Source organism: Platichthys flesus, chromosome 7 (genome assembly GCF_949316205.1).
Source record: "Platichthys flesus chromosome 7, fPlaFle2.1, whole genome shotgun sequence".
Taxonomy (NCBI): Eukaryota; Metazoa; Chordata; class Actinopteri; order Pleuronectiformes; family Pleuronectidae; genus Platichthys; species Platichthys flesus.
The window spans coordinates 21,532,045-21,556,700 of record NC_084951.1 but is presented as its reverse complement, the minus strand read 5'-3'; the positions used below and the strand labels follow the sequence as shown (position 1 = coordinate 21,556,700).

Here is a 24,656-nt window from a genome sequence, read left to right as displayed (position 1 = left end):
CGTGAACTCTCCGGTAGCCTCCGACCTCCACACTGAGGGTCAACGGTGTGAGAGACACGTCCAGGAGATTACCAGTAAACCCACTCCAGGCCCTGACTTCTGCCATTTAGTAAAAAACATTCAGATCATATGCTGATGAAACAATAAAACATTTATTTCAACAATATTATATATAAAAAAAGAAAGAAACAGGAATGCGAGTGTTTTCTAAAAGCCCTTTGATTACATCACACTCTCTTCCTGGTGATTTAGTCTCATCCCGATGACGACACAGCTCAACAGTCAGGCTGTCTTTGAATCGTCACTCCATCCACCGCCACTGATCCTCTTTTCTCAGGGCAGCTCACTGCATGCGGTCGGGCTGGTGCAGGGGGTAGTGGAGGAAGGCCTGCGGGGCAGCAGACATGGCGGTGAGTGCAGCCAGTGGAGGGGGCATGGAGGCCGGAGGGGTCAGGGACGCCGCGAGAGAGGACGCCGGTGTGCCAGGGGAGAAGCTGTAGCTGAGGTAGCCACCAGAGGGGGATGGCGAGGGGCTGTAAGGGTACTGCTCCAGTCCTGTGGGGGTGTAGTGGCTGTAGGCGGAGCTGTAGTCCAGATAAGGGGAGGAGAGGGCCGCTGCTGTGGGGCTGAGCTGGGACTGCAGCACCAGGCTGGGCTGGAGGAACGCCTGGGGGTAGACGTACTGCTGGGTGAGCCTGGACAGACAGAGGAACCAGGGTTAGCACCAGAGATTTAAAAAGAAGAGCTGAATCGAATGATCTGCACCAAGCTGCATAAACTCTACATACACTTAATATTTCTTTGTCAAAATCCATAAATTATTCTGAGAGAAATCAATGAAAATCTTGAAAAACACAGAAAAAATCCTGGATCTGCTGCCTGAACCATTGCTGGAAAAAAAATCCAATAGGTTCTTGATTAGTTCCGGCCCCACCTCTCCATACAATTTAATGATTGGGTAGTTTTTGCATAATATTGCAAACAAACAAATAACCTCCATCACAGTTTTCTACAGTTAAAGAGTTTTGGGTCTTTTTCTTCTGAACGACCGCCAGAAATGATTGAGATGCAATTTATTATCATTCAAAAAAAGGAAACAGCAAATTCCCACATTTGCGAACCAGAAAACACTTTGAGTATAGATTCATTGTTCCTGTAATTTTTAAATCAAAAATTACATGACAACATTTTCTGTACTGAAGCTTCTCAAATGCTAATATTTGCTATTTTTCTACACCTGCTAATAAAAGAAGATTTATTTTTCTATTTTTGAATGTTGACCTGGAAAAATAACTGATTAATAAACATCAGCTTGACAGATTTTCATTATTCTCTGACTTAAATAGACCAAACAATCAATCATCTAAGCAAGAAATAAATCAGTGAAAATAATCATTACGTGTAAATTATAATAAATGTTACTGTTTCTAATTTAGAGCAAATAGATGAAAGAGGATAAATGAAAGAAGACTGAGCGAGTTTCACACAAATATAGGATTAGACACACACACACACACCAAAACACACAGAGGCCTGACCTCATTCAAACATGCGTCTGAATATCCGAAAGGCGATGGCAGAACAATCTGCTTTATGTGTTCGGAGCTGCCACTCGCTGCTTCTGCTGAGGTCTGATCTGATCATCAGATATCATTTTAACAACAGCCAGAAAACTCTTCACTAACTGCTTCGTCTATTTATAAACCTAACTAGAAGAGGATGTCTCCGCCAAGGTCCAACAGTCGCCCTCTGGAAAGACATAAGAATTCACTAGATCTAGATTTGTATTTAAATCGGTCCCACTGAATACGCCTGACTTTGTTCATCAACATTTGTTATCAGTGAAAATGTAAAAAAACTATGAGAGAGTTTCCTGGATCCGCCCCAAATAAGTGATTTATTTTCTTGGGAAAGCCCTCTACATCATTTCATGAAAATCAGCTCTGTATTTTTTGCGTAATCCTGCAAACTATCAAACAACTCAGACGTAAACAGACGAAAACCCTTCATTGGCGAAGGAAATAGTAAAAACCAGAGTCCTGTAAAGGCTTCTTCCTCCTTTAAGAGCAATTAGCAGCAGTGTTGCTGTCGCCTTTAAATAGACCTCGTCCCTTGTGTTTAAGTTTAATTAGCACACGGCCCGAGAAAGAGAAAAGAAAACGCTTTGTTCCAAATGAAATATCAACATACTTCAAAATGAAACTCTGAGTGTAGATCAACCACACAGACACACACACACAGACACACACACGAGATTGTTGTAACTCCGAAAGTAATGAGAGAAGACGGCGCTCCCCTGTCCTCCTGTTTTCAGTCATGCCCTTGCCCGAGGCTGCCCACTTAACCTGAAATGTCTCAGTTACATCTGGCAACATCAGCCGTGATCACATCGGAAGCTCCAGGTTGTGTTGCTGCTGCACTTTAAAGCAACACAACATTACAGTATTTAACATGCGCACTAAAAAGACATTAACCTGACGGCGACCGGAGCAGGTGATCAGAGCGGCGCGTGGCGACTGCTGCTTATCCGTAAACAGTGAGGGCAGGAATCAGGCGTGATTACACAACAAACACAGACACTGGGGCCCGTTCACACAAACTCGGCTGTATACACAACACACAAAGACACACACCAGTAAGTAAACTACACCTGCCAATGCATTCCAATGTCCTTATGTTATTATAAAGTCATTTAAACTTACCTAATAGGTTATACATGTTAATCTGACGTATTTCTGTGCATTTATATTTCTTTATTTTATTGTATTTCTCGTTTTAACTGTTTTAAACTAACCATTAACAGATAAAGATGGATGACACGACGCCACCATCGAGAAATTAAGCCCAATATGCTTGCACTGAGCCTTCACAGTAGCGATCATGGGATGGAGCCGCTTTAGGTCCCATCGATACACACATTTGATCAGTTGTGAGTCTCATTCCACACACAGTCCCTTCACCTAATTCAAATGCCCCAGACAGAGAGGAACCAACTCCAACTCTTTACTAACTTACATCAGAAGCAAGACGTATGGACACAATATTCATTTGACGTGTATTATGACATTTTTAGTTGGGTCGATGTCCCATTTGCTAACATGGAGAGGGGAGAGGCGTTGGACTAGTCGCAGAAAAATTGGACTATGGGCAGAAAATCAGACTGGATGGTCTCTGGTTCGATTCCACGGCGGACAACACCTGGATCTGTTCAAAAGTCCAAGAGGACTCCTGTGCCCCTGAGCAAGGCACCTTACTCCCACAACACCTCCCGGCAGCCGTGCATGGCTGCCCACTGCTCTGTGTGTCCTCCTGTGTTCACCAGATGGGTCAAAAGCAGAGGACAAATTTTCCCCCATTTGCATGTCATGTCTGTGGGACCAATAAATGTATCTTGTATCTTGGACGAAACGTGGTTCATGAGCTGAGCTGTACCTTGGCCATCCACCAGGGGGCGATTGAAATGCTTTGGCTTCAGTTTTGAGGAGCTGTCATTTCATCCATCTTCGTGCACAGTCTCTGGAAAGTACTTCATTTCATTGTACCCTGTGCATAACTTTAAATGTATTTCATTAAATTGTATTATATTATATTCTATCTTTCCTTTAAACAAGTGAACTAAAAATATTTTGAGAGATGATGGCTTAGAAGTATAAAGTTGCACTGAATTAAGATATTTTAATACCTTAAAAATTGAACTCAAGTAGTTGAGTGGGTTGAAAGTACTCGGTAGTTACTTGATAGTTACTTTGCTGACTGGTGCACAGAAATAACTTCATCTCCTTCCAGCTGAGCCTCGTCCCACATCTCTCACGTCAAATAACCCAAAACGTATCAAACCGTGGCAGAACATTACGCGTCCATCGCTCACAGTAAGAAGCTCGGTGAGAAAATCAAGTTTTTCTGCAGCGCCCTGTCAAAGATCAAACCTGCAGACAAACGAGACGCCCCAACGTGAAGTCAAAACAAAGCTGGAGCTAACAACGCTTCTCTCTTCATCCCGTCTCTCCTCGCTCCCTCCGCTCGTCTCCCGGAGCAGAAGTGCAGTGTCATTTCCACGGCTGTGTGCCGCTGCCTGCCTGCCTGCACCGCCTGCACCGACCCTGACTGATGCAATGTGACAGTGGCATCGTACGAGAGGGAGCTTCGCCTCGCCTCTCTCCTCTCCGTGCCTGGCATCATCGCTGGCTGTCAAACACACATTTATACTTATGTATGTACACACACACAAACACAGGGGGTGTAGACAGACATGCACGCAAACACTCTCACACACACACACAGACATGAATCACAAAGCACATATCCACAATCCACAATTAACAGGTTGTGTGCAGCTCAGAAGAGGAGTGTTTGTGTGTTTGTGTGTGTGTGTGTGTGTGTGTGTGTTGAAGGGGGGGTTTCAGACATGGCAGGGCTAATTGGCGCAGCTGCATGGGTGTACGCTCACTAACAGACCCATGAGAGCAGAATAACCTCCACTGACTCCCCTCTCCATCCCCTCTCTGGGTTTACTCCCTCGTAGCCAGCAGCTTCCTCTGCTGCACTCCCCCTCACTGTCCTTCCTCAGAACCAGGATTAAAGAGACAGAGGGTGTACTGAGTGACGGGGAATGAAATAAAAAAAATAAAGAAATGAAACATCTGCAGTTCTGCTGTTGTTGTTTTATCCGTCGTGGGTCAAGGTCGTGGACTCCTTGAGCGAGGAGTGAGTGGGAGGGAGAGGAGCTGAGGGGTGAAGGATCAGCCATCGTATCCTTCATGCCTCAGGACAGACACGCTTTTAATAGTTCAGATGAAGGATGTGAGGAGGGTGAGTCAAAGACACTAACACACACTCATGGAGACGCACACACATATGACCCCCCCGTCCTCTTGCCACACACACACACACACACACACACACACACACACACACACACACACACACACACACACACACACACACACACACACACACACACACACACACAGCTTGAGGGAGGGTGACAGACAGAAAGGCCAACATCAGCGCAGGACACTCAGCTCTCATATCAGCGAGCAAGAAATGCACTTCAATTTGATTAATAGAAATAATATGGAGACTGCAGCACGATGTGGAGAAGATGAGCCGAATTGTTTTTCCGGAAGCTGGTGAAAGGAGAAGTCCGGCAGTAGCTGATGTCTCAACCGTCACCTTGCGTCACCAATTCCAACAACACGTCCACGCAAGACTGGAGACACTGACCCTCTATGTTACATGTAGGTGTTTGAATTAAGTGTGAAAGTCTCCCTAGGCGTAGATGCTATACAATGATCTGTGAGTTTTCCCTTTATCTACAACCTGACCTTGGGTACTGCTGGAGAGAGAGAAGGGAGTCTGTGTGGAATGAGACCGGCTCTGTTCTCCTAATGGTGCTGCACAAATCATTGTCAGTGGACGTCCTGTTCATTTCCACATGTCTGAGATAAGATGTGCAAACAGCGTTAATCTTGCATGAACACGTCGGTTTAATGGATCAAAATATTTTATGTTTCAATTTCACTTGTTGCACATTTGAATGAGTCATTTGTTAGATGAGATAAATTCAAATTAACTTTGTGATGTGTGGCACTAAACTGGCAGAAATTCTTTACCTTCTAAAATCATATCAACATCTGCCCCGAAAAGAGTCTTCTCTCTCTCTCTGCTTCTCGCCTCGCTCTTGTCTTTGCAGTTGAAATAATTTTTATTAAGTGGTGCCTGCAGTAGAAAATCTTTTACCTTAAATAATAGTTAACAATAATGTTCAATCAAGGATTGATGTGTTTTTGCAAAATGCAGCGTTAAAAGAGGAGCAGGAGCAGAGTTTAGCGTTAAAAGGCATATTCAAAAAACAGAAAAAACAAGAACAGTTTAAAACTGAAAAAACTAAAAGTGCAGATGCAAATTATCATCATTTAACACACAACTTCACAGTGTTTCCGTCAAAAGTCTGTTTTTTTTCTCCTCTGTCTCCACTTCACTCTGTAAAATGCCACAAGTCAAATACAATTGAGTTGAACCGAACACAACAGGAGCTCGATGTTCTGTGAAAAGCTTCAAATATGATCCTTTTTTTTTCAAATCATGCAACAGAAGGGTCTCTCCTAATTTCTGCCTCTCCTTAATTGCGTCCCTGGGTATAAGAGGACAATACACCCGAGGACTCGTCAACTACCTCAACCCCCTCCTGACCGAGAGACTAACAGTACCGGCTGAGAGAGAAGAAGAGGAGGAGGAGAAGAAGCAGGTGAGGAAAAAACATCGTGTGCAGGGGGAGGAAGACAAAGAGGAGACAGAGGAAGAGCGAACAAATTAGTTTAACAAACGTGTCGGCGCCCACGGAGGCTGTTTCCAGAGCCACTGGTTCTCCGCGTCTCGTCTACCACCGACCCCCCAAAGCTGCTGCTACACAAGGCCACAGGTGTGTGTGATGCCCCCCCCACGCACCCTGAACAGGAAGTCCCTGCCCCTGCCACCGCCACCCCTCAGTCTCACACCACTTCTGTCTCCTTCCTCTCTCTCACTCTCTCGGTCTCTATCTCACAAAACAAGAAATAAAAGAAGAGTTTTTCTTCCGCCAAGTGCTCGTGCCGATGTGCCGGGCGCTAAAGGCAACAACAAGCCCCCATGAGTGACAGAACCCCCCCCCCCCTCCACCGCCATCCTTCAGCTGTAACTCAGAGCCACACTTAGCACCAGCCCGTCCTCTGTCATATTAAAACTCAAAGCAAATATGCCCAAGCGGCAGACAGAGGCCTGCTGTGTTTGACTTTATCTGTGTTTATCTTTGTTATTTACTGTGTGAGTGTGGAGGCAGAGCCATGTGTGAGTGTCAGACCTCTAGCAGACCTACATTTATGTATGTGAAATTTGGTGAAGCTTGAATTGACCTGTTGGGCGTTGAAGATGTGGGTGTGCCACTGTTTTATGTTGCTGCTGAAATGTTATTGTTCCATCTTGATTCTTTTATTTTACAATTAAAATATGTGAATTCTCTGTGAACGCAATTATGCTCTATGTCAATGAACACAATTTAAAGCTGGATACTTTAACATCCTTCTGTGATGAAAGATGGAGAAATGCTCCTTTTCTTTATCAGCTGCACAGACCGGTTTGAACCTCGAGCTTGCTCCTTTGAAACGCCCTCACTGAGCTCAGAGATGTTTGAAGCTGACTGCAGTCATACTGATCATGTCAAAGACACATGCAGCCTCGGAGCAGAAAGATCTGGACAAACGCAAACTAGTTCACATGAACTAAAACAGACGAGCGTACAGGTTCGACCGGCTGCGGCTGTGATTACGCCTGTTGAAACATGCCGTTTCTGTTGTTTATGAATTTTAGAGGATAAGTCAATTGTCACCTGACGATTTAGACAAACGTCAGAGAGCTTTTTCTGTTATGTGTTGATTTGACGCTGACAGAGATCATAGGTAAGTTTCTGTTGAGAAGAAATTCATCCAAACGTCACCACATCTTGCAGCTGTGCCATAGTGAATCTGCAGAGGTGAAACATGTTGGTTTCACTTCTTCTTCTACAGAGATGGCCTTTTCCATCAGAACATTATCAAACATCGAAACTCGACCAGATTCACAGGACACATCTTCCACTGATCGTTTCGATTTCTGCTTCACAGTGAGGTTTGTTTGAAGAGGAACGTGAACAACACATCATCTGGAGATACCCTCTCAACTCATTTCACACACACACACACCAAAACACACACAAACACATTCAATGATTTCCTTAATCATTGTCTGACCCTAACACTTAACCTACATCTCAAACTTAACTTAACCTACACCTTAAACTAAATTTTAAACCCTAACATTAACCATAATCTAAAAAAATGTCTTCAAACCTAAAATATAATGATTTACATTAGGAGGACACACACACACACTCACACTCACACACACACACACACACACACACAGACAAACACATGCACACAACCTTGTCTAACCTAGAGTCCAAAACCTAAAGATAACCTTGCTACAATCACACAGGTCTGATAAAAGCAGCACATCCCATCGGAGTAGCTCAGACACACAATTGTCACAAACAGCTTAACGTTTGAATAAGCAGGTGTTTCTACACAATAAAAAACAAAGCAACACCGTGTCCGTGAGTGTCTTTCAGGTTAGTGTTAGTGTTGGTGTGCCAGGTGATATTTTTCCCTGTTACACTTCAGGTGTGATTTGAAGCAGAGACGAACAGAGACTCCTTCTGCTCCGACTGTCCTCCCTCACTGTGGGAGACTTCCAATCAGCCCATCATCACTCATTCATCGACTCATCTGGGTCAGCCTCAATTCCCTCATCCCTCATTCACAAATCACAAATTGAGAACTGCAATATTAATAGCACTGAGAGCAGTTGAGGTTTTTAAATGGGCATTTCTGTAGCTGCAGGATCCAAACTTGTCGTCCTGCAGAAAGTCCGTTTTCCAAACCACTACATCCTCTAGAGAAAACACAGTTCTACTCTTTAACTTCTGAAACTAAAGAGAAAATCCAGAGAAATCCAGAACCTCAAATTTGAAGTGATGCCTGCAGAGTCGATGCACACACAACCGACAGCTGTGATACTGGATGACAGTTTCACCTCAGGAACCGTGAAACACAGAATATCTGAGTCAATCTGAGTAAGAGTAGTCAGAAGAGTCAGCTCTGCTCCACTTACACAATGAGAAGCTGCTGAGCTCGACCTGCAGTGTTTCTCCTGAGCCTGCAGCAGACAGCGAGTGAATCACCCTCCAAGTTTCACTCAGCAAACTTAGTCATTACGTTTTCTGTTCACACTGAAACTCATGGAGGCCTTCGCATGTTGATTCATGTGAGTTACCAGGCAGATCAGGATCCTGGGAAACAACAAGCTGATCCTGGGCACCTCAAACAGAGAAGTTTGGAAAAGACTGCTGGCCCCCCCGACATAGTTTGAAAACTTCAGGGGCTGCGTTGTGGTCTTAACGGGCAGAAACAGAGACGTTAGGAAGGGATGACCCTGCATTCACTTCCTGTTTGGTTCTCATCAGCCACGACTCGACAAACACAAACTGTCAGTAACAGTTCCAGCTCGTTGTCGGTCTGAGAAAAGAAACTCCTGCGCTTACTTTTTACCATATTTTCAATAACTAAGCAACAAACTGCAGAGTAGACAATCAGCTTCCTGTTAAAACCAGCACAGACATGCCAGTGACACATGAATGGTCATAATAGTAACCCTAATGTGACAGGCGTTTTCAAGTGTGTAAGCATGGACAGAGTTTACTCCTGATACAAAGCTGGGTCAACATCTGGGTCAACATCATTTTGGATTACAAACGTATGGGATTAGCCTAACCTTATATTAATCTGGTGACCTCTTGTGGGGGTGCTGACCCTTCAGGTTGGGAAACACTGACCCAATACACCCGGTTACCAAAATCACAAAAGCCTACATGGATTCATGCAACAATCTCTGTGTGCACCAATGTGAGAAGATATTATGTGAGAGGTAATGGCAGCACTGTGTTTAGAAGCGTGAGCATGTTTGTGTGTGTGTGTGTGTGTGTTTGTGTGTTTGTGTGTGTGTGTGTGGCGATAGAGAAGGCAAATGAAAAGCGATGTAGGGAAGTTTGACTAAATGGTTCGGTGCCTCAGTGAAGCCCAAGTCATGCGTGAGAGAAATCCAGAATTGAGCTCCTCATGAGTTTAATAAGGCAGAAAGACGGAGAGACAACACAAGACCAATCCAAATACATTGTGCAGACACGGCTAAAAAGAAAAGACTGTGTGTTTGAAGCGCCGTTTAAACAAGCGTCATTTGTGCTGTGACAACAAATGGGGCTTCTTCTTCTTTGTCTCACGTTGCAGAGTGGCACCAACCAACACAAAACCCCGAGCAGGAGGCAGAGCTCACACAAATGTCAAGGACGGAGGAGTGAAGTGTATCATGTTGAGGAGGAGGAGGAGGAGGAGGAGGAAGAGGAGGAGGAAGAGGAGGAGGAGGCAGGTGAGGTGAGGTGAGGGAGAGAGGTGGAAAGAGAGGTATTGATTCTTCTCCATCTTACCCATATTGCCTCTGAGCCCACGTAGGATGGACTTGCTGAACTCCAACAGAGAGACCTGCAGACAAAGAGAGAGAGAGAGAGTGAGAGAGGGAGAGGGGGAGAGAGAGAGAGGCCGTGGGGATGTTTTAGCGATCTGCAGCACACGCGATGAAAGAGACGGGCGGACAAGGACAGAGCCGATTCTCTCGCTCTCTGTCTCTGCGTGTTTGTCTCAGATGTTAGCATGTATACCAGGGAATCACAGACTGTTGGCACACACACACACACACACAAACACACACACTAACACACACATACACTCGAAATGCTCACACAAATATTGCTATTGCTCACAAACATCTGTGACCTCGCTGCCTCCAGAGTTCACCAGGAATCAGCTGAGGATGAGTAAGAAAGGAGAAACTTATCCGACTCCTCTCTACCCCCCCCCCCTCTCGCTTCGTCTCCACATTCCTGCAGCTATTCACTCCTTCCTCCCGCTTACTGTACAGACTCATGACTTCATCAGCCCTCCTCTTTTGTTCGTGCACACGTCTAAATGCACGTTTCCTTTCTTTGCCAGGACAAAGCAGAGACAGTCTTAACAGTCTCGTTCCCTCTCGCTCTTCTTATTCTCTCTCTCTCTCTCTCTCCCTTTCTCTCGCTGACGCTCAAGAGAGCGCAGCAAAATACCAAGCGCTGCCATCTCCCATCAGCTGCGTGCTGGGGGAGTTGCGTCGCAGCACTGGTCCAGGAATAGGGACACACAGTCAGTGGTTGTTTGTCAATCACACCTACACTCTGTGGTATTTCAGCCAGCGAGCATTAAGTGAGGCAGCGAGGGAGAAGCAGTGAAAACATCGGAGGGGGGAAAGCGTGTTCGCTGCTGGTACGCTTGAAAAAAGCACCGGCGGCATGAAAGCTGTGCGGATGTATGGTGGGAATGAGCAGAGACACTCGGCTGGGTGATGAGCCTACCAGTGGTTTTGCATGTTTTATCCCACCAACCTCAAATTTGTTCATTTATTACACTTTAGATTGATTTTCTATGGGTTTCCATTTATTTCAGCGAAGCTTTAAAACCAACAAGGAGGCCATTTAGCTGCTTCTATAATTTTCTCACCAAAGTTGCTTTGTTGTCTTGGGGTGACCACTGTTTCCACACACATTAGCATCACGGTTTGAGGGATAAGATGTTTAAAAGTCGATAACTCATATCTCAAATACCGATGTTTTATAGTCCAGCTGCAGGTGTGATACAATGGCTCTACAGCTCAACCTGCATGTAGCTCAACACTGTATTCATCAAAACAAAAGTGACGATACAATTTGACTTTTCATTTGGTTTAGGGGTCTTCCTCATTCACGTCAAGTCATTCACCATCACATGTTTAAGGAAATGATTTACAATAAAAGTCAAATGTTTAGGCTATTGCATGTTTGTTTAACGTTATGTCTATCTGCTTCAGAGGCTGACAAATTAAAGTTTTTGTAAACACCAGTTATTCTCAAAGCGCTTCAGGAAACCCTCAGATTTAAGAGTTAAGAGTTTAAAGTGTATTTTTATTCTGCTTAACTATTATCTGCTGTCACATCTGAGAGAGGCAGAAGAAGAACCTGGATCAGGTGTTTACTTTGCTTCAGTAATCCTGGTTTCTGTTGGAGGATTCCACCGATCATATCCAGGTCCCCGAAACCAGGGTCTGGTGTTTGCATGTGCAACACAAAGAGGAGAAACTAGTGCACATATAAACACAGTCAGTGTTGTTGTAAGGTTTGTTTTTCTGCTCGGAACCATTGTTGCACATCATGCTCCTCCCTCCCTCCCCCACCCCCCCTCCCTCCCTTTCCATGTTTTCTATCTGCAGCTACTACCTCAATTCTCCATTAAAAATCAAAACACCACAATAATTATCTCTCAAATTCATGATCATGTGATGGTAGCATAACATTGAGGGAACTTCAAAAGTAATATATTAACTGTCTGGGGCCAGTTTTCATAGTTTGACTTACGACATTAGATACTGGAGAATTACAATCCATGCATGAACATGTTAGAGGTTTGAATGACTCACAAACTTTAACAAGACAAAGAATTACCCCTGCCAAGGTGATTATGCTTTTTGTCAATTATTTAGCTGGATTTCTTAAAAACTATTGGACCTATTACCACATTGACTTGTTTTTTGACGTTTTCACCGATTCCTCTTGATGAAAGAAAATTGGGGCATATTTAAGGAACTGATATCCATTAGTGTTTGCAACGTGGGTCAGGTGCAGGTCCAGATCAAAATCCACATCTTTAGAATTTACATGTGGATTTCTAGGGGGACTGTTGGGCGGAGCTCCTACTCCTATTGACCTGTTTTACTGGGATTGGGAGTGACAGACAGCGTGGGGAAATCAGAAAGTAATCAGAGTACCGGTGTCATTCCCTTTAAGTTACATGATTTGTAGTATTGGTGTGAACCGTGGTTGAAAGCTGCTCTGTGATCCTGCGTGTTCAGCTGTGATCTCACACACTTACTTGTCTGCGAGCTGCGAGGTTTGGCTCCCAGGTACGCCAGGTTCACGTTGGCCTTCCTGCCGTCGATGATGGGGTTCGGGTCTTTGCACGCCTGCTCCGCCGCCCCTCTGTCCACCATGGTCACCTGTTGACAATGTCACAGCATCTCACATTAACATCACTCTGGTTAAACTCTTTAGGCAACATCATCGCATCATGTGAAAGCTTCTCTATCCGGAGCGGAGGGTGTGATCCTGACATGAGCGCTCCGATGAAGCAACAGACCCAGAGCGGGGCGGCCCTCGGGGAGCCGCTGTCCTAGTCTCTCCTCAAATGATTCAATCTTTTAGCTGAAAGCATGAGGAAACACTGACTGCACTTCATGGTGACAGCAATTAAGAGTGTTTTAGTGCTTCCAGTGGAGCGTCGGCTGTGTGTACGCTCTGGTGTGGGCTGATACGTAGGAGGCAGATTCGTTGTTTTTTTTCACACTGGGCTGCCAAGGATGAGATACTGGATTCTTCCTTGAGGGAGTGAGTCGACGTGTGGGCAGATAGCAGTGGGAAGGAGTGGAGAAGGTGAGGACACACACAGTGCAGCTACACACACACACACACACACACACACACATAGTCTGTACACAACTAAACCACCAAGAAACGGGCCACTGGAAACCAAGCGGCCACGCTTGCTTTTGTTTCACAGCATCAGACTCTTGACTCTCATGCAAACCAGGTGGTCTGAAATCGTTCAAGAAGCTGCTGCTGGGAATTAAAGACCACTTGGGGGGGGGGGCGGTGCAACACAACACACACTCATCACCTCAGCTGATTGGCTCACTGGCCACGGCGAGGCAGGGATAATTTGCTCTGTTCAGGGGTCAGAGTACAGAACACACAAATTCCTCTCTGCCTTTTTTTTGGTCTTGGAATGCACAAACTCACAGTCACACACACGAACAACATAAAATCATCCAAGCTGAGGGGGGTGGGGGAGGGGGGGGGGCTAAGAGGGAGGAAGTCAAAATGAAACTACTGCTGCCTTATCTTGCAGAGCCAACTGACATGTCACACCTCTGTGAACAAAGACACCCCCCTCACCCTCTCCACACACAAACACACACACACACTTGTACTTCTATATTATTGAGGACATTCATTGGCACAATGTATTTGCCAGCCCCTCGTCCTAACCTTAACCCTCACAACTAAATACCTAACCCTAATATTTTCTGAGGCCGTAATATAACAATATATATATATAAAAACGACATAGTTATAGATGGTGCCCATGGCCCCTCATCCTAACCTGAACCCTAAAACAGCCATTTAAATTTGTGAGGACCTGCCAACATGTCCTCACAAAGTCACAATGTCCTCACTTTGGTTGTGGGCTCCAAATGGTCCACACACACACACACACACACACACACACACACACACACACACACAAAGATCCCCTTGAGTTGGTATAAACTGGTGCAGCTGTGGACAGATGTCTCTCTTTGTGCTGTGTGTGTCTCTGTGTGTGCGTGTGTGTGTGTGTGTGTGTGTGTGTGTGTGTGTGTGTGTGTGTGTGTGTGTGTTTGGACTTTGGGACTCCAGAGATAATTGATGACACACATTTAAGAAATAACCTGCTACTCATGCCTCGAGCATGTGACTGCCACCACCAGACACATCGCACATGGCTGCAGCTGGAACAAAGTGTCAGTGTGTGCAGCTCCGAGGCTCATGAAGACAAAACATAAAACTGCAGGAGACAGTGATCATAACCAGGAGATTAATAAGAATACAATTAACTTTCATGATAAGGTCGTTTTAACCCCTTTACTGACTGGAACTGCCCCCCCCCCCCCCCCCCCCCTCCAGAGAAGCTGTTAAATCCACATTTCACTTTCTGCTCCACCAGACAAACATTGGATGAACTCACAAAGCCGTATCCTCTGGATTTCCCTGTCTGCTTGTCCGTGATCACCACCGCCTCGTCGATGTCCCCGAAACTCTCGAAATATTTCCGAAGTGACGCGTCGTTGGTGTGATAGGGCAGCCCGCCGACAAAGATCTTGGTGTAAGTTGTGTCCTTCTCCATGGTGGGGTGCATTATTTCTAACGGGACCCCGAGCAGCTGACCCACAAACAGCGGAGAACTCATGCGGCTTGATGGAGAGAGACAAACGGAGAGAGCAGCGGGAGATGGGGATGGCACAAAGAAACACAACTTTACGCGCCTCGGTCACCGAGAGGCTACAGCGACGACAACCGCGCGTCCATGTCTATAAACACGCAGCCTCCAGATGTTTCTCACGCAGCGCCTGGATGTACCGTCCTCCCGACAGGTGTCTCCCTCCCTCTTGTCTCGTGTCCTGGAAAAAAACATCAGTCTTTAAGCTTCTGGAGGCGCGTCCTGCCTGCGCCCACTGCGCGTCTGCTCCAATGGACGGGCGGTGCGTCTTTTTCATTGGAGCGTCCCGCCTCCTGCTCCACCCTGCTGCTGCTGACACACACGCACACAGACACACATACGGTGTCTCCATGACTTCAGAGGACATCACATTGACTTACATTCACTTCCTGCACACTAACTCTAACCTTAACCACATAAACGAACCTTAACCCTTAGCATCACCTAAACCTAACATTAACCTAACCTTGAAATATATCTTCACTTTAAAATTTACATTATGGGTACTTGATTTTTGTTCCCATAATATGACAATATAAAAAGACGTAGGGTCCCCACAATAAACTGTAAGTAATAGGTGAAACACATTCACACACATGCAGTAACCATTACAACTCTAACTCATGCCCAAACCGAAAACCTAGTTGTAAGCCTTCATTTGCAAAGCTCTCCTTGTTAGGACTTTGCATTGACTTCCATTCATTGTGGACAGCCCAGCTAAACCCTGATACATAACGTGAACCTTAACCAATCCAGGCCTTACCCTAAACTTAACCTAAACACAAGTTACATCTTACCACTAAACTTAACCAGGACCTCTAGCTTGACCTCATTAGGACAGAGCATTGCTCCCCCAAGGTCCTGATAAGGTAGTGTTTATTCAGGAAAAAGTCCTGACAAGGCACAAAAACAAGTATGTAAACACACACAGACACACACGCGCGCACACGTACACACATACACAGGAAACCCCCCACACATGGCAGTAGTGAAAGAAAAACAGCACGAACAGAACAGAATGAGGATTATTAAGGATGAATCATAATACAATGACAAGAATTATTGAAAATACATTTGAATCAATAGTGACAAACCAAAAGTTCAGTAAACTTATGCTTATGTATGCACAAGTGAGGAGGTTTTACACATAATCAGCTGAAATAAACATTTTTATCTTGATTGTACTTTTGACCATATTGCTGAGCCCTACAGGATTATATGAAGAATATGTATTTGTTGTCTTCACTGTCTGCACTGGAGACTGTGAAACCTTTTACTGAAAAAAAAAAAAATGTCTTTATATTTCACCTTTATCTTTTTTCCTCTCATCTTCATGATTATGCATCAAAACACCAAAGTGAATTCCTTCTACGTGAAAAACCCACAAGACTGTGATCGTTTTGATTCTGAAGGCTTTCAAAACCCAGAACCTAAAAGTCTCCACAGACTTTGTTGGAGCATCTTTTATTTCTGCCGAGATCCCCGGTTAAAATTAGACACCAGATGTCTCATTTTTAATTCATGATTTTTATGAAAGCAGAGCTTTGGTTTTTATTTATTTATTCATTACTTTTAACTTGTTTGACTACTGTTTGAGGGAGAGTAAAGTCTTTGAGGGGTCTCCTGCTGATACGACGTAGTTTATTGATGAAATTACTGTCAATCCAGATTATTTTCATGTAATTTTGAAATATGTGTTTTTCATAATGTACAGCTATATAGCATGTAGCAAATTTTAAGTCAGTAATTGGTCATCGTGATGTAATAGGATTCTAAAGCCACAGTGGGTTTGGGAAGTGACATTTCTGACTTTAGTAACTTGAGCTAATGCTTGAACTTCATTGTAAAGTCATTGTGCTCTTTAAGACAAAGCTACTGTTGTTCCTTAATAAATATAATATTTACCATATTCATCAGATTTGTTTTGCCACGGTTCTTTATTAGCTTATTATTTATCCTCTTTTGGTTCTAATAATAACTTTGTAATGTCTTTATTGTTTTGCATACCTGTTCATATCTTTTATTGCTTTTACTTTGTTTTATTTTTTGTGAAGCACTTTGAGCTGTATTTAAAGGTGTTTTTTGAAATCTATTCATATTATTATTATTGCCATCTTTGTGTTTTATTATGTTAGCATTAGACAATTTGCATAACTGAGGCATATTAGAGTGTTATTTGCCATTAATTGGAAATAATTCCTAATAATAAGCATAATTTTTAATAAAAACAAATCTACAAATTAAAATGTATTTCTTCTGATGGCGAGATGTCCTCTTGAGGGGAGCATGAGAGCGAGAATCAGTTTTCATGGCGGTACGTTGAACAGATGTTGAGACATAACCACAAATGTCAAACATCATGATGCATCATGGAGGAAATGCCAAAGAATTCATGGTAACTAAGTCATTAGGATTCAAACCATTTTGATGTCTGAACAAGTTTCATCGCAAATTAGTTTCTCGAGATGTTTGATTCTGGACCAAAGTAATGGAGAAACACAGTCATACCAAAATCCAAACAATTCGTGTAGATTAGAAAAACAATGATGGAATAATAAAACATTTTCTTTTGGTAGTTGGTGTTCGTGTGAAGGGTTGAGGGAGTCTTTACACAAACAGTCGGGGTTGACCTTGAGTTTGGAAATCTCTTTAAATCTGTGAGTGGATAAAAGTGTTGTGATTAAAAACGAGTGTTAGCGGCAGATGAACTCGAGGCTGCAGACTGCGGCATGGATGTGAATGTCACCGAGAGTCTTTTTGAGGATGTGCCACACAGATGTCCTTCAATATCTGAATCCATTTCTGCACAATGTGATATAACAAGCAATAAAACAGCAGGGACAGTGTAATGTTTAAATATAAATTTATATTTACATCGATATCAACATCAAGGAACAAGGTAAGAAAAAAACGCAATAGTATTTTACATCCTGTAGTTATGACTGTAAGATTCCCAGATGTGTCTTCTCTTTTTCTTTAAGCAAAACACAGGCATTTTCTTAATACTTGTAGATCAATCTTTCATATTCTTCATAGAGATCAGGATTTGGAAAAAAAACAAGAAACAAAACTGACAAACTCCGAGCTACTGGTCTGAGACATAATGACATCGATCATGAGTCCTCTCCGCTCAAGACATTCTCAGGTGAAATAACCGTTTGCAGCACCACAATTCAACCGGGTGTAAGTTCTACAGGAAGGAAGAAACAAGCACAAACAAAAAGTCAAAACTACCTCAGCAGACTGGTCTCTACTCTATCTCATATGGAGGGGGGGGGGATATAATATATGCAATTAAACATATTTAGTTCAATGTATATCATAGGTTATGTGCAACAATAAAAGCACACATGAGAACTTGCACGATCTACGTCAGGAACTGTTTTCTACGCACCGCAGAATGACAAACAAAAATCTTTGGATTGAGCGTGTTGCCTTTCGAAGGTAGATTTCTGAACAAGAAGCTTCACAGGAAACACGTTGAAATAAAAGGCAAAACTCAAAATGTCAACAAAAAAATGGAAACAGTCCGTTATGGGATTTAAATGCTTTCTTGTGTCGCTTCCATCAGGATGCAAAAAAAACAAACATCTGTGAACAAACCAACAAACACAGTTAAACTGCTGATTTCCAAATTCTCATATCTGAGGCCGAAATCAGGAAAAGCCAAAGCACAGAAATCTCAGGAGGAGTGAAGCTCACGTGTGGAAGCATGAGATTCAGGATCAGAACGAAAAACAAAATGAAATCATCAACCTCACATACAGATAAGACAACTGGGTCCCTTGAAGCCAAACACAATCATGTGTCAACTCTTTTTCGTATACAGGCATATTTTGTGTTGGATTTTTTTTTTTTTTTTTTGCCAAAGGAAAAAATAATTTATTCAAGAGATAATTACTCGCTAGCACCTGTTCAGCTACGACTATGTCTGAGTAAAGAGAGAGAGCGGCAGCGTGAGAGAGAATCCACCCACACCGTTCACAAACCTCCTTGACAACCGGTGGCTTAACTACTGGAAATAAAAGCTGACCTATGACGGAATAAGAAAATTACAATTTTAAATATCAAGCCTTACAATCTGTGCAAAAACAGTATGTGACCTACAAAAGCATATATATATTTATATATAGTACATTTGAAGCATATTTACAATTCATATTCACAGACAAACAAAGGAATAAAACGGCTCCGAAGAAAACGAGACATCACGTCTAATACTGCAGTACCGTCGCTTTGAGTAGATGATGCTTTAGCTTTGTCCTCAGAGGAAAACCAGGAGGAAGGATTATTGCTAGAAATCTGCACGGCTACATTGAACACTCACACTTCCTCTCAGTGTGTGTGTGTGTGTCAGATATATCAATTTAATCACCGACTATACTTTGAATTTCTGCAACACTGGAAATTGGTGCAAAATAACCAAAATATCTGGATTTTAAAAATCACCTCTGGAATGATAAAACGCCCTCCTCCCGATTCTGTATAAATATAAGCGGAGATTTGAACATTAATCAAAAGTCCAAATGATCTTTTGTTTAAAACGACTTTAAAACTAAGAATTTCTCTGGGTTGTAATAAAGTCGCTCCGCTGTAGAAGAGAGGATAACATCTGTGCTTACTGCCTTTCTACTGGTTCCCGCTTTAGAACAAAGATCAGCATGGTTACCCATTCCCAGTCAACAGCCCCCATTTCTCGGAGAGGAAAACACACACGAAAATAAACAGTAAACGTCTGCTGCTATGTATCATTTCTTGGGTAAAGGCCTCTATATTGCCACAATCCTTTCGATGTTGGCCTTTCCTTAAAGTGCAATCAGCCAACAAGTAAATCAGTCGTACTTCAGCCCAGCAGTGTCCTGGAGGAGCCAAACAATGTGCTACTGCTTCATGACATTCATCTGAGTGTCACAATCTGATGGCTCGTTGTCTAGAGACCGGGGTTTTTGTTTTTTCTTCGCAGATATTTCTTCCAGGAGCAGCAGAGGGAGATGGCAAATTTGAGAAAATCCCACAAAGTTCAGAGACAAGGAGAAGGAAATCTGAACACGGCTTTGTGGTACATTCGACGAAGGAGAGGGGATCCGCACACGTTTTGTCCGAGTTCATGATCGATGCAAATGCCTGCCCACCTTCACTGGTTTGGTCCAGCGAGCTGTGCGTTTACTGAGGCACGCACACTGCTCGTACAGAGAGGATTGTTAGAACTACAGTCCACACGAGGAGCCCCGGAGCTGTCTGACAGTCTTCATGTGTGTGAATGAGTCACAGTGTTCCTGATTTTCATGAACCCTGTGTGTGTCTCTCTGTCGATTTTTCCTCACATCGCTACTGGCCATGTGTCCAAAGGAAAGGAACTTCACTCCCCCGTCTGGTGAGAGCGCAGCACTGCACACGTACACACACACTCACACACACACTCACTCAACACACGCCACCTGATCCTCCACACACACTCCAGTGCTGCAGCTGTGTCCCGTCTCTGAATCACAGTGAGATAAATGCTCCTGTCGCCAGGTTCAGCAGTATTTCTAGAGAAAAGGGAAGAAAGGGCATAAAACGTTAATTAAGTATTTCTCTGCTGTCAAAACAAGACGCAAATATTATGTCAAGTTTATCTTAAAACAGCACTGACAGCAGTGTTTGCACATTGAAAGGCTTATCTGTAATTGTTCTTCCTGTCAATATAAGTTAAGCAAGGGGGGGGGGGGACCTCCGTCCTTGATTGATACATAGATCTCTTTCTAAAGTTAATCAGTCAATGAGTTTAAGCTTTTAAAGTTTGAATTACACAAATAAAATGAATGTTGTCCCAGGCAAGTTCAATTTCATCAGACCCGTCTCTTATCTTATTTGAAGAGCATCAGCTTTTGCAATCGAGCAGAAAATGTAGAGTCTCACAGGCTGAACTGAACAGAACTCATTTGTTCCTCATGTCTGTCAAACTGTTAAATCAAAGTTTGATCTGTTCTTAAATATTAGGATTCATTGAGATAAACTGCTGCTACTTCTCCAGTCAGGTGCCATTAAACTGGAGCTGAACAGAACTAAGAGCGAAGAGATAATGTGATGAAAGAGCGACAGTGAAACCTCAAACGGTGAAAAACAAGTAGATGCATTTTTGCTCCATTAATCAATTTAAGGAGTCGCTCCAGACATTCAATGACTCCGGCTATTTTTCATCTTTTCACGAAGTTAAAAGTTTTAAAAGGGACCTTTAAGTTTCATTCGCACTTTTTGCTTATATTCATAAACCAACTTTTTCCTCTTCTTTACACACAGACGTGCATACAAACACGTAGATGGAAACATGCTCTGTGGTTCTTTGCTAATCCACAGCAGAGGGAGAGAAAAATACAAAGTTGGTAACTGCTTCTAAAAGACTGTAAATTAGTTCATATCAGTTTAGACGTATTTTATCTCTCACAGCGACATTGTTATCAGAAATTACACCAAGCAGTAACTATACATATGGTCAGGTCAGAATCGTTTAAACACAACTTGTTAACCTGTCCATTGAGCGTTCAGACCCTTCTACCCTGTGAACATACCTGATCAGGGCCCATAGGCATGCGTCCCATCACCATCGGGTTCATACCCATCTGTCCTCCCATCTGGCCCATGTGTCCCCCTCCTCCACTGGCCGGCATTCCCCCGTTCATCATCATGCCTCCATACTGCCCCGGATTCCCCTGCTGCCCGAACTGCTGCTGCCCCGGAGGTCCCTGCTGCCCAAACTGCTGCTGAGGGTACGAACTGATGAAGAAGAGCAACGGGAAGGATGAAGGGTTAAACTGTGTGCATTCAAGAGGAGAAACAAAACATAGGTGTGGTTGATGTGGTACCTGTTGCGCCCCATGCCTCCCTGCGACCAGCCTTTCATATCTGCCCCTTGGTACATGGGACCGCCCTGTGGGTGCTGTTGCATCATGGGGTTCGGTGGTCCCAGGCGGCCCGGCATCATGGCGTTAGGAGGACTGGCGCCCGAGGGGCCGAACGAGGGGTCTCCTTGCTGACCCATCCCTGTGGAGATAAATCAGCTCACTTATCTCTTCACAGACAATAGATAATTGATACAAACGATAACTATAGATGAGGACCCTGTAGCCTGCTAGTGATCTCTCATACTTATTTACTTAATTTACCTTCAGTTTTTATATCATAAACAGAGACAAGAGAGTACCCTGCAGCACACAGACTCACCACCAGGTGGCAGCACTATTATCGAGCACCAGGCTCACTGGACTCACCATAGCTCCCACCATAGGAAAACTGCTGGGGGCCTGGCGGGCCCATGTTTGGCCCCCCCATAGGGTTGTCCATGCCACCAGGAGCTGTGACGTTCGGAGGCGGACTGAATCCTCCCGCTGCTGCAGCCGCTGCCGCCGCCTGCTGCTGCTGCTGCATCAGCATCATCATGCGCTGCCTCCTCATCTGCATGGTGACCATCTCCCTGCTGCGCTGAGCCATCATCTGAGCGTTGATGAAGCCCTGCTGTAAAGACAAAGACTAATCTTAGTACGTGTGTACAACTTTGAAAACTAAGATGATAATATTTTAAAAGTGTTTCTGTCTTCTACCTGTCCTCCCATGGCAGGCTGCATTCCAGGCCTCATGCCAGGGTTCCCCCCTGGGTTCTCCATCTTGATCGCCATGCCCTGCCGCGTCTGATTCATAAACTGAGGAGGAAAAAAAGAACATTAACCTCAAGCTGAAGAAGCCAATGTACTCTGACCTTCTCCCACTTACATAACATATATTTACAGATAAATCTAATTCCTATATTGATGATGCGATATTTAAGCAGTTGAAACACAAAAAATCGACAAAACAGACTTAAATCCTTGTGGTCGCACAAAATCGGTGTCAGGCATCACTTCAGCTGTACAACCCTAAAGTGTGATATCGTTCCAATTTGAACACACTAAATACACAATACTTGTGAGTTCGGCCAAGTACTTTAATGTGAATTGTTGAATCCATGCACTTCCTGTCCTCGTACCTGCTGTCCCTGCAGCCTCTGCTGCAGCTGGAGTCTCATGGGCTTGTTGGCACTCATCATCCTCGGTCTCATCATGTTGGCTCGAGGGTGCCCCATCCCCCCCATTCCGCCCATACCAGGGAAACTGCCACCTTGGCCCATCTGTGAGAGCATGGGCCCAAATCCACTCTGCTGGCCCTGCCCCTGCATGGGGTTCCCTCCATAGCCGGACTGCATCGGCATGGTGGGGGGTCCTGGATAGCCCTGTCCATAGATCGGCTTCTGGTCCAGCACCATGGAAGGGTCCTGTCCTGGAAACTGCTCCAGCTGCTGCTCTGGCCCCTGGTTCTGAAGCAGATAGGACACCAGGACAAAATGAGAAGTTTGTCAAACTTCTCCATCTTATTGATTCATTTCCAAATGGTTGGCTCCTTAATTGTCTTTTTTTAAGCAGCACAGATGTCTCCCTCCGGGCTCATCTTTATGGCTTTAGTGAGAAACAGCCTAAACAAGGTGAGTCATGACTGAAATGACTAATGATGAATGTCATTTCTCATTGTTCACTTATGAGTCATGACATGTAGACCTATCTATTTTTAAACTTCCTCTGAAGGAATGTAACAGAACGCACAGGCGAGCGTGTTGATTATCCATCTTTTGAATCTTTCTCTTTTGACCTCACCTGGCTGACGAGGTCTGGGATTCCCAGGGCTCGGTCGATCTCCTCCAGAGCGATGCCGTCGGTGTTGTTCAGCAGAGAGTCCAGCTGGTCGAGGAGCGCCCGCTCGTCGCTCTGACCCTCGCTGGTGGTGGGAGGCACCAGGAGATCATCTAAGGTGCTGCCGAACTGCCGTCTACAACACAGAGAAGCTCGGCGTGAGTGCACGGTAAATAATGAATTACCAATATTCACAGAAAGAGATCTTGCACTGACCTGTTGCCTTCCATGCCCATCATGGTGTCCGGCCACGAGGGGGACGGGTTGCGTTGACCCTGCTGGGTAAAGGGGCCCATCCCCATGCCCATGTCGCCGGAGCCACCTTAACCACAAAGACACTTCTTTACACAAATACATGATGAAAATAAAAGTTTCTTTCGGTTAGGTGTGCACTCATTTTGAGACACTCTACAGAGGATGGACTGAAACATTAACACAGACATTCAGATTAAGATTTGTGCAGGTAGGGAAATTTAACCTCTGCTTTTAACCCATCTGGTGCAGGACACACAGAGCAGTGAGCGACCATGTACGGCGCTCGGGGAGCAGATGTTGGGGGAGTAAAGTGCCTTGCTCAGGAGCACTAGACAGGGTAGGGAGACTCTTGGATTTTTGGACAGATCAATCCAGGTTCGTCTTTTGTTGTGTCTCCGTGGAGTCGAACCAGAGAAGAACCAGAGACCTTCTCTGCCCATAGTCCAAGTTTCTACCACTAGACCACCGCCTCTTTCATGTCCTCCAACATTTGACATGTTAAACATCTGCATCTAAGCATTATCTTTGTTAGCACGCTGACTTTTAGCTTGAAGCATCCCTGGGCCTAACCAAAGTCTCACAGAGCTGTTAGCTAACCTATAGATGCTGCACCATCCTGAGGTTTTGTTAAATATCTTCACGATCCAGTCCTTATGATAATTCCCTCAGCATCTGGCTGGAACTGAAACGTACCCATATCCATGAGCTGCTGCTGCAGCATCGACCTGCCGCCCGGCACGCTGTTGGAGCGGCTGACCGCGGGTCCTGACATCATGCCCTTGCTGTTGTTGTACTCCATGCCTGGACGCATCATGGAAGGGTGTCCTGCTGAGCCCACAGGACTGGCACTGGAGCGAGGCATGCCCCACTCACCCGACCCTCCCATGGGAGACCTCTGGGGAACCATGCTCCTGCTCATTGGTCCTGGTAGTGAATAAACACAAGATGTGCATAAATCAGTGTTGAAGAAGAGCAGCGT

The 24,656-nt window shown here is 44.4% G+C and overlaps 2 protein-coding genes across 2 annotated transcripts in view; both read right to left on the bottom strand.

The window, feature by feature from the left end:
• Positions 1–132: 132 nt before the first annotated feature.
• rbm38 (RNA binding motif protein 38) lies at positions 133–14,963 on the bottom strand. Its single transcript, XM_062392659.1, has 4 exons — positions 14,472–14,963; positions 12,561–12,684; positions 10,055–10,109; positions 133–695 (listed from the first exon to the last, which is right to left on the bottom strand). Exons 1-4 carry the CDS (start codon positions 14,691–14,693, stop codon positions 344–346), a joined length of 753 nt encoding a protein of 250 aa, XP_062248643.1. The 5' UTR covers positions 14,694–14,963; the 3' UTR covers positions 133–343.
• A 2,606-nt stretch (positions 14,964–17,569) lies between these two features.
• Positions 17,570–24,656, bottom strand: part of LOC133956380 (nuclear receptor coactivator 3-like) — a 62,853-nt gene continuing 55,766 nt past the window's right edge. Inside the window, exons 15-23 of the mRNA XM_062391360.1 lie at positions 24,371–24,601; positions 23,639–23,744; positions 23,387–23,558; positions 22,726–23,052; positions 22,304–22,402; positions 21,974–22,217; positions 21,569–21,746; positions 21,275–21,479; positions 17,570–20,254 (exon numbers count right to left, since the gene is read on the bottom strand). Coding sequence (XP_062247344.1) covers positions 20,243–20,254; positions 21,275–21,479; positions 21,569–21,746; positions 21,974–22,217; positions 22,304–22,402; positions 22,726–23,052; positions 23,387–23,558; positions 23,639–23,744; positions 24,371–24,601 — 1,574 coding nt within the window. The 3' untranslated portion in view covers positions 17,570–20,242. The remainder of the gene's footprint in view (positions 20,255–21,274; positions 21,480–21,568; positions 21,747–21,973; positions 22,218–22,303; positions 22,403–22,725; positions 23,053–23,386; positions 23,559–23,638; positions 23,745–24,370; positions 24,602–24,656) is intronic.